This window comes from Mus caroli, unplaced genomic scaffold (assembly GCF_900094665.2).
Source record: "Mus caroli unplaced genomic scaffold, CAROLI_EIJ_v1.1 scaffold_15685_1, whole genome shotgun sequence".
In the NCBI taxonomy this organism is placed as follows: Eukaryota; Metazoa; Chordata; class Mammalia; order Rodentia; family Muridae; genus Mus; species Mus caroli.
Window position 1 is genome coordinate 9,422 of NW_018389108.1, and position 10,693 is coordinate 20,114.

General features: G+C 35.7%; 1 protein-coding gene and 1 long non-coding RNA gene across 2 annotated transcripts in view; one reads left to right on the plus strand and one right to left on the minus strand.

Moving 5' to 3' along the window:
- The first annotated feature begins 6,917 nt into the window (after positions 1-6,917).
- LOC110287944 (tear acid lipase-like protein) overlaps positions 6,918-10,693 on the plus strand; it is an 11,326-nt gene continuing 7,550 nt past the window's right edge. Inside the window, exons 1-3 of the mRNA XM_021154429.1 lie at positions 6,918-7,016; positions 8,621-8,738; positions 9,441-9,639. Of these exons, the coding sequence (XP_021010088.1) occupies positions 6,918-7,016; positions 8,621-8,738; positions 9,441-9,639 (416 nt within the window). The remainder of the gene's footprint in view (positions 7,017-8,620; positions 8,739-9,440; positions 9,640-10,693) is intronic.
- The window catches only part of LOC110287945, an 8,117-nt gene continuing 7,768 nt past the window's right edge, over positions 10,345-10,693 (minus strand). Inside the window, exon 3 of the long non-coding RNA XR_002377260.1 lies at positions 10,345-10,489. This is a non-coding gene — a long non-coding RNA (uncharacterized LOC110287945). The remainder of the gene's footprint in view (positions 10,490-10,693) is intronic.

The following is a 10,693-nucleotide window of genomic DNA, read 5'->3' on the forward strand; positions in this document are numbered from 1 at the left end:
TATTATATTGAAATAATATCTTGTTGTTTATATCATTAAAATGTGTGTATTTAAAATATGTAGAAATGACGTTAAAAAACTTTGCGTAGATAAGAACTTACAAAGTTTATAGTGATCCTTTCAGTAGTGATGGAGAAAATATTTTCTCTCTATGGAAAACACTTAAGGTTTTTACCTATTTCAAAGTCATCTCACATTGTACATACATAAAAGAATATGCACATTTCAATATTCAGTATTTTGAACATATTAAATTAGTAGTGGACAGAAATAGAACTATGTTTTTATGATTTGAAATATTTTATTTCATTAAAAAACCAAATAAGTAACAATACTTTTCAGAAATGGTATTGGCAACTGTTTCATTGACATAATATTTTGTTCATAATAGCCATGAACTTATCCTTAAGAACAATCTAGTTCTTTATGTTGGACTTAGTTGAATACGGGATAAAGCAAGGTTATTACAGTGTAAGGAGGTTATTGCCTTTGCTTTCAACATGACATTCAGTGAAAGCCTACTAGGCAGTCTTACTGAGGAACTGACCAGCATGTTTTGAATTGGTTAGCAATTTTGATAATACTAAATTTTTGATGTTGATATATGGATTTAAATTTTTAGGATGCATATTTAAGAAAATTATACGCATTAGTCTCTTTCAAGTTGGCAGAAGGAGTGTGAAATGAGCAAGTTATTCAACTGGAGAAATGTGAGCTCTAGCTGGTGGAAAAACAATACAATTGACGTTAAAGAACACCAATTGCATCAACTTCGAACTTACTTGTGTACCATGTCACCCCAAAATCAATATTTACTTTGGGAGTTGGAAATGTACCATGGTTATTTAATATCATGTGTCTTCCTCCATAGATACATATGACATAAATACACGTGTCTCACTGCATGTCCTGTTATTCAGAGCTAGCAAAAAAAAAAAAAAATAGAATCAGAAAATCTCAAATACCACATCCTCCCCTCCCTTTTGAAAATTTGTTGATTTTGATAGAAAATAATCTTTTGTGGATACTGACTCATCAAAATGTGACAAGGCCAAGCTGAGATGTGCTATAGGAAAATCACACTTGTGTTGAAAATCATTTTATAGAAAATGATATAAGATATATAGCAATCAATGTTTAAGTGACATATTGGGTAAAGTGGATTAAAGAAATACATAAAATATTTTTTTCTAGTGTAAATAAATAAGCAGGGATAGAGATGTGACAAGAAGCTTAAATTTCTTTTATGTACTTTTCATCGATTTTCTTTTATCAATTAATAAAGTATGAAATTTGCTCTCTCTCTTTTTTCTCATTTCCTTCAGTCCTTCTTATTGTATGTCGATAATAAGAATATCTTTAGTTTTTGTACACATGAATTATTATTTTCTATATTTCACTGGCTTAAAATAAATGTTACTATTTTTATTCCATTAAAATTGTTTTAAAATATGCTGGAATACTAATAAACTTGTCCACATAAGCCTTAATGAATAGCTACACATACTATATGAGAACCACATACTTTATTAATATATTAAATACTTGTTTTTATCATACGTGCCTTAATATTTTGCCTACATATTTGTATGTGTGTTTTATGGATTCATGGTGCTCACTAATTCCAGAAGAAGGTTTTTGATACTCTGGATCTGAAACATGAGTGTTTGGGATCCACAGTGAGAATAATGGGAACCAAACTCATGTCCTTTTGAAGAATTCTTAACTGCATAGCCATCTCTCCAGACCCAGATATTAACATTTCATTGAAGAAATTTGTTCCTTTAGTTGAAAATCACCCATCTACTACATCATATAAAAAGAAAAATTCATAGGCAGATGTTAACTCTTGAAAATCTTAACATCTTGAATAAAGTTTTTTAATAATAATAATTGTTCAAAATGTTGGCACACTCCTTTAATCCCAGAACTTCAGAGGCAGAGGCAGGTGAATTTCTGAGTTTGGCCACACAGAGAGACCCTGTCTCGAAAAAAAAAAAAAAGAAAAAGAAAAAGCCAAATATGAAAAGTAAGAAGTAGTGAAAATGAGAACATTTATCAGGAATGCAGAGAACCTGCCCCTGCAGCAGCGCTGCTCTGCCTGCCTCTTAGAATAACCAGGAGGAGAAGCGCAACTCTCTGCAGTAATACTCGGAGCATTAAGGAGGCAGGAGACATTAAGTCTTCTCAAAAGAGGAGTTCTGTGGGATTTTTTTTTTGCAGGAAAAAGGAAAGCACATTCTTGTTGTTTTTATTTTTTTCTGCTTACATGAAAAATAGTTTCCTGACAACAAACTTACTTAACATTGAAATTCTATTTAGTTATTTTAAAAAATAGAACTAAGATATCCTGCCTATTAGAATGAGTGATATTGTGCTACTTAAATTCTTAACAGAATCTCATTGTATTGTTTCCCTCTTTTTTACTAAATTATTTCATTTATTTATATTCCAGAAATTTCTCTTCCTCTTGGTCCCCACTCTCTGAGTTCTTCATCCAATCCCCTCCTCTGTTCCACCTTGAGAGGGTATTCCCGCACTTACCTCTACCAGTATCCATCTTCTCTGAGGCAACAAGTTTTACAAGAAATGCTCTCACTAAGGCCATACAAGGCTGTCTTGTCACATAACTCTCTTCATGTGCCATACTATAGTTTCATATCAATAAAATAAACTAGCAAAGTGAGGTTGGACATTCTCAGCTCCAGTGTCATCCATGCTACACAGTGACCTCTCCAACTTTAGAGGAAAACATAGAAGTCTCTCTTTCATGCACCCATTAAGCTCATTTTGATCACCTAGGCATACCTGGATATATTAAATACACTTCAACACTAAATAAATTAATTCCATTTAAGAGTGGCATTAAAAATTAAAGCAATCGAGCTAGTGATGCAACTTGTCATCTCAGTATTCAGGAAGTTAAGGCAGAAGAATTATGAGTTCTGGACCCTACATAAGGCTCTGAAGACACTAAACTTTGCAGTTGGATAAGTTTAAGTCTTAAATGTATCAATCCATATTTCTCAGTTGTGATAAGTGTAGCACCATTGTCCTGTGACACTCATTGCCTTTAGTCACACTTAACTAAGTTAGCCAAGAGCATGGCATTGACCATGCCTGACCCTGGCTGAAAGTACATTGGGAGCTTGATATCTTTACTCTGTGTTTCCCTCTTTCTCCCAATCATATCTCAGTCATACCAAACTGTGGCATCACTTCTGATGATGTATAGTCCCACAGAAGATCTTTTGTTCCTCATTAGGGTAGTGTGTGTGTGTGTGTGTGTGTGTGTGTGTGTGTGTGTGTACACAAAGTGATATAGATGTGGTCAAATTCTATTGGAAAAAAAATCTATTAGAAAACACTCTTGAGAAAGGATGAGTTTAACAATATATCCTATGAGCCCTCTATCCCCGTAAAGTGTGGGTCTTAGATCTTCTACAGCCTATATGCAGTAATGAGTGGACATGTCCATAGTTACCCATGAACTCACTGAGTGGTGAAGCCCCCAATGAACCAGAGTGATCCTCCTTTCTTTACCTCCTGGGTATGCCATGAGCTACCATTATCACCACTACTTTTTGTCCTCAAATATTTCTCCATACTACTGTTAAGATATATTTAGTTCAGCCAACTGCATTTTATGTTTCATTGGACTTTACTGTTTGCTGAAACACTTTAAATTAAACATGAAATATTGAGAGTAGAATAATCCATTACTATCAGTTTCTCTGTGACATGGGATGGATTCAATATTTACTTCTGAAAAAAGCAGAAAAGCAATCTTAGAAGTGAGATAAATTTTGCCCATGATTAACTCATCACCTGGCCAGATTACTAACAATATATGTATAAAGAGGATAGACCAAAGGCAGAGATGACAGTTACCTAAGCAGAAGTGGGATCAATTGTGATAATAATTCCATTTATAACCCGAGAATTTATTGATACCATGTTTACCAGAGAAATACATTTCCCAGCTCTCACAATTAATCCCTCCAGGTAATTAAGAGGTTGGGCCATTATTTTCACCGTAGTCCCCTGAAGGAATTAATAAAAGAAATAGTATATTTCCACTGTGATCAAATATCCATTCATACTAGTTTTCACTACTCTACTTTTGGGTTTCTGTTTTGCAAGCATTGGGGTCCCTTTTCATCCGGTACTTTTCCTATATAGTAGGGAAGTACTAAAGAAAATGAAAGAGAAAATAGAGCCATATAAAGCTACATATCATAGAATATATATATATATATATATATATATATATATATATACCACTTCACAAATAAGGTAGAATGCTTTACATTGTAAAAACTTTTAATTAAATTAAACAACAACATTGGATTAGACCAACTGTAAATCTATACTCTGGTTAACAGTTGGTGAATATACCAATGAAAAGGTAGCTTCAAAATAGAAAGCACAAACAAAGAAGGAAGAGAATCTTATGAAGAATGATATTCCAGGAAGAAGTAGTTTGTACAAACCAGAAATTTCAAAGTCAATGGCTATGAGCAAGAGATTAAAGGTTCTAATTGCAGAGATTAAAAACTCAGAGAGAATGCACCAAGTGATAACCTGTGAAACGAACTTACAGAGATGCTCCTATTGAAAGAGCTTTAAGGTAACACAGAAATGTTAATAATAGTAGAACTATCTTGTGAGACAATATATTTTATTTAAATTTTTATATAATACTTTCATAAACCATTGGTTGCCACATGTAGTTTACAAGTGGCTGTAGTTGTACTTAAGATATTTACTGTAAGAAAGAATATATATTTAGAATAGATTTGAACAATGATCTTGCCCAATTTCTGAGTCTGAAAGAAAACACCAGACAGTGGATGCATTGTAAAATGAATCCATGTGGTTCAGTCTTCTGTAGATTTTAGAAAAATGGTGGGTGCTCAGTTCTGGAGGCTGCAAAATGCCAGGCAACATAGTACAGTAAGAAGTGTGTGGAGAAGGGGTCCCAGAGACATCTCGGAATCAAGTGATAGAGACAAGCCAGATGTCCTTTTTGCTTTTTTTTTTTTTTTTTTATAACAAAATGTCCTTTGGAATCATCACTTCCACCCATACCTAACCTACTTCTGAGATACAGCATGGATCCATTTAATGATGAGGTCCTCCTGACATAATAATTCCAACAAGGCCCCATTTCCAAAAGGTTCCACAGTGTTTGCACTGTAACTCTGAACAGCAACCTCCCAGCAATAGACCCTGGGACACAAGTCACATTCAAGTAGTACCATATGCATTCCCTATTATCAATATGTGAGGGTTTTTCCCCCCTGGGAATATGGGGTTAGAAATTTCTGAATGTTTTAAAACATCCTTGCTACTCATGCTTTGTCATTTTTATGTTCTGAAGATATCATCTCCCAAGTTTATACACATGTTGCTCTTAAGTGAGTTACAGGGGAAAATGTCTTTAAAGTGGCATTGTTTACAATCGCCATCTATTACTTGATTCATTCTGTACTCAGATTTCAAATTATTCAGTAAGGAAATATGGTTATAATTACTATTTTGAGGAAAATACAGCCTGGTGAGTGGTTGTCCAGCTTAAAATCTAAAGAAATCTTCAGTATTCATACTAAGGTTGCAGTTGTGGAGGAGGGTATTGACAGGTGATGAGCCCAGAGCTAAGAAACCATGCCAGTTGTGAGAGCTTTGCAACATTTGACATTTGATTTGACAAGCATCCAAGTTCATGGTTAAAGTAGGCACTGTCCATTTCTGTAAAAGGTCATCCAAAAAATACATTCATGCTATATTTATAGTGAGCAGGATGGGGAAAAAAGAGAGAATTAGAATTTTATTTGGACTACAAGATATCAAATTAATTATATTTGGGAACAGTAAGTATGATACTCTATTAATTGTATTAGTTTAGGCTCAGTAGTAAAACAGCTAGATGTTATTTAGACATTATTTAGATGGTATTTAGAGAGAGAGCACACCATGAAGGTTGACATTTACAATGCTGATTTTATTACTAAGACTATTTGTTTAATACATATCTCTTTTTTTTACCTTGCTCGGTATCTTGATATTAGGGAATTGAATAATAAAATAAAGTGAAATAAAAGAAAAACAAGAAGCCATATCCTGTGCTTGGAACAGGAAAAGGGAGGCTATCTAGTGGGTTCACCTAAACTGACAAATTTATGATTATTAAAACTTTGTTCTCAATTGGCACTTTAAAATTAGGCTTAGAGAGGGGATGGGAAAGAGATGTTTGTCTCACGATTTTTTTAAGCACATATTTTAGAAATTCAAAGAACAGTAGTGGAATACATGTGCTATACATAGTTATGAAAGAAGGCAGGAAAGTTATGGTGTATAGAAAGGATTCCTTGTAATACATATCTTCAACATATGGGAATCCATTCACCTGGTTTTTCATTCGTCTCTGCTATCATTTTTTTAACCTTTCTTCCTATCCTCATTCTGATGCAAAAAAACTGAAGGCTTGGATGCTTGTCAAATCAAATGTAAAATTAAGTAATTTCTTTAAATCATTAACCAATAAATTGTATACTAATCTTAGTCTTTTAGGGTAAACCTCAAATAGGCATCAGTGAGGTTTTATCAGCAAATTAATTAAGATTATTTTGTTTTTAGGAACAGCTAAGAAACAAGCAGATTTTATAAAACATATTGTCGATTTTAATTATATCTAAACTGACTTTTAATTATATCTAAGCTGTTCTTTGTCCCATAGTTTTCTGCTGTATTTATTTTAAATTTTTTTATTTCATCTAAGATTCTTATTATATAATATGAAAATTTTCAGTGAAGGAAGGCTGCATATGGACATAAAATATATGCAATAAACTGAGACACATAGTACCATGCCTTTTGCTCCTTCATGAAAATAACTACTTCTCTGCAGGTTTAAAATGCTGTGGCTGCTGAGAACAATGTGCCTTATCCATGTGCTTGGAAAAATATTTTGTTTAATTGGACAAAACAAGAATCCTGAATCTAACATGAATGTTGTAAGCTATTCATTTTTAATTTATTTTTAAATTCTTTAATTATTTTTTATAGCCCTGGCTTCATCCTCATCCTCGTTTGCCCCACCCAACCGCTCCCCATTCCATACCTCCTCCCCCAGCCTCATCTCCAAAAGGATGCCCTCAGTCCTACCCCATCCCACCAGAACTCCCAACCTCCTAGAGCCTCAAGTCTCCGGAGAGTTAGGTACATCCTCTCTCATTGAGGCCAGACCAGGAAAACCTCGGCTGTATCTGTGTTGGAGGCCTCATACAGCTGGCATATGCTGCCCGGTTGGTGTCTCAGTGTTGGAGAGATCTCAGCGGTAAGATCAGTTGAGGCTTCTGCTCTTTACATGGGGCCCACCCTCCTCCTCAGCTTCTCTCAACTTTTTCCTAATTCAACCACAGAGGTCCCCGGCTTCTGTCCAGTATATTAGTTGGGTTCTGGTACCTGCACCTGACTCTTTCAGCTGCTTGTTGGGCTTCTCAGAAAGCAGCCATTCTAGGTTCTTGTCTGCAAGCACACCGCAGCATCAGTAACAGTGTCAGATTCCCTGGCCTCAGCTTGAGCTGGATCCCAATCTGGGCCAGTCACTGAATCTCATTTCTCTCATGTTTTTCTCTATTTTTGTCCCTGCAGTTCCTTCAGGCAGGAACAATTTTGAGTCAGAGCTTTTGACTGTGCGGTGGCAACCCCATTCCTCCACTTGTCCTGCCATTAGAGGTGGATTCTACAAGTTCCCACTCCCCACTGTAGGACTTCATATAAGGTCCCTCCTTTTGAGTTCTGAGAGTCTCTCACCTCCCAGGTCTTTGCTACATTCTGGAAGGTCTGCCCCACCTCCCAAGGTTGCCTGTTTCCACTCTTTCTGTTGGTCCTCAGGGCTTTAGTCCTGTTCACCCCCCCCCATACTTGATCATGTTCCGCTCCTCACTTTTCTGTCTCCTCTCCCTCCCAGCCCCCTCCCTCCATCTGCCCCCAAAACTGCTTTCCTCCCCATTTGTGTCCTTCAGCTTGTTAACCTTCTTGAGTCCTCTGTGTTATGTCCTGGGTATTCTATACTTTTTGGCTAATATCCACATATTAGTGAGTGTATACCACGCATGTCTTTTTGGATCTGAGTTACCTACTCAAGATGAAATTCCCTAATTTGCTTGAAAAACTCATGATGTCCTGTTTATAGCTGAGTAGTATTCCATTGTATAAATTCTCTGTATCCATTCTTCCATTTGTGAGACATCTGGGTTGTTTCCAACTGTTGGCTATCTTAATTAAGGCTGCTATGAACATAGTGTAACACGTGCCCTTCTGGCATGCTCGGGCATCTTTAGGGTATATGCCCAAGAGTGGTGTAGCTGGGTGTTCAGGTAGATCTATCTACAAGTTCTAAGCTATTCTTATCAGTAATAAAATTAAACACATCTGCTTTATCTCTGTGAGTTTACTTGAACCTTGCTAAATGGCTGCCTTTCTTACAATCTGAACAGTGACCAGAATGATGACATAATACCAAGAAGAAATAATTATATTTTGAGGTTCATGAGAAATGAGTAAGTATAAAAAAGGATTCATGAAAATCATTATTGTGTGTTTTCTCTTGTAGAGTCAGATTATTAAACACTGGGAATATCCAAGCGAAGAATATGAGGTTGTGACTGATGATGGTTACATTCTTCCACTTAACCGAATTCCTCATGGGAAGAACAATGCTAATAGTTCAGGTAAGATCTGAGTGAGATACGTACTGAAGCCATCAGCACCTTGAGGCAATGAATTACTAAAAAGGTACTTTCAAAATGAGTGACTTCAAAAGAGCAGAGATCTCTGGCACCCATGACTACCACAGGGGCTTAAAGGAACCTAGCTTTCATTGGTCACTGTGAGGACAAGGAGGTGCTTCTACAGAAATAGCTGAGCCCCTAAATAATTTTCAAGCACACTGCATCTGGGAGATCCCTTTGTTACCTGTTGTGAGTATTCATAGTTTATATTCCAGATGGTAATACATATGACTTGGTTCATTCCTCATATCCACCTAGAAGCCCTTGATGTTCTTAGAGTCCAGTGATTTTTTTAAAAGAAACTGCATATTAATCTTTAGATGTTTAACAATTAGTATTTTTGTACATTTGCCTCTTGGATTTTCGAAGGTATGAACCATTCCTTTTAAATAACTACAAACTATAAAATCTAAAAGATTAACTGATATAAGAAAATTTATGGTTGATGAGGGTGTGGTAGGAAGGAGATCAAAATCCTATAGAAACAACTCTTTTTTGTGTGTGCAGTTCCATATTGATTGACTAACCTACATAAATGAAATGAAGTCTGCTAGTTTTACAATCTTTTGGTTCCATTATGAGTATTTGATTTTCTTGCTTACAATGTCAGGGAGTAAAGCATGTTCATGATTGGTTTTGCAGCCCCAAAGATGGTAGTACTTTGTCTCCCCGGCTTGTTTTCAACTGCTGGTGTATGGGTTTCCAATCCTCCTGACAACAGCCTGGCCTTCATCCTAGCAGATGCTGGGTATGATGTGTGGTTGGGAAACAACAGAGGAAGTACCTGGGCAAAGAAACATGTGACGCTCAACCCAGATTCTAAAGAATTCTGGGCTTTTAGGTAGGGAACAATTCCCTGTGATATCTACTTTTGTGTTAAAAGAATGTCAAATAGTTTAATGGTTAAATAATTTTGTGGGTCTGAATTGAAGGCATTTCACTTAGAATGATTTTAGAAGAATGATTTGGGTAATATAGTTTGGACCTTTGTATTATGATTACTATACCTAATAATTATAATAAAATTGTCATTATAGTCTTCTTGAAATATTAGTCTACTAGTCAATCCAGTTAATTTTAAAACTATGCAGTGTGTGTGTGTGTGTGTGTGTGTGTGTGTGTGTGTGTGTGTGTAAATGCTTCAGTTTGCTTAGAGAGACCAAGAAACAACTTAAAAAAATTTGCTATATACTTTATCCACGTTGGTCCTGGGGATAAAGTCAGTACAACTAGCTTGGTAACAAATGCCTTTACTCACTGAGTCTTATCAAAAGGCTCACCGATGTCTGTATAAAATTGTTTTATTGAAGTAAAGTTGATATATTTTTTTAAATGATTTGGAAAACAGACATTTGCCTACAACCATTCTCAATTACTTTTTCTTTAAGCGTGTATTCCGATTTTTGTGTGTGTACATGATTTTGTGTATGAATCATGTATGTTCATGAATAGGTATTCATGTGAGAATCAGCACAATTTCAAGTGTCATCCTTTAAACACAATTTGTCTGTCTGATTTTGGAATCTCTAAGTAGGGTAGGCTGAGTGCTCATCCAAATTATTTATTTCTTCTCCTGTGCTGGTATTTCAGGTAGTCAACATCATACCTGACTTTTTTTATTTTTAAGGTGGGTCCTGTGGATCAGACTCACTACTCAATTGCTTTCCAATGAACTGCCTCCTCAGCTGATACTGTTGGTAATTTGCTAGAGGAAAAACTGACAAGTATGTGAGAAGAGAGAAAGTTAATTGTACATATGACTACTTTATATCACAGAGTAGTAGAATATTATCTCATTAATTTGTTTAATCGACTCCTTTACGTATTCATCTTTATACCTCTAGCAATCTCTCTCACTCCCTCTCCCTCTCCCTCTCCCTCTCCCTCTCCCTCTC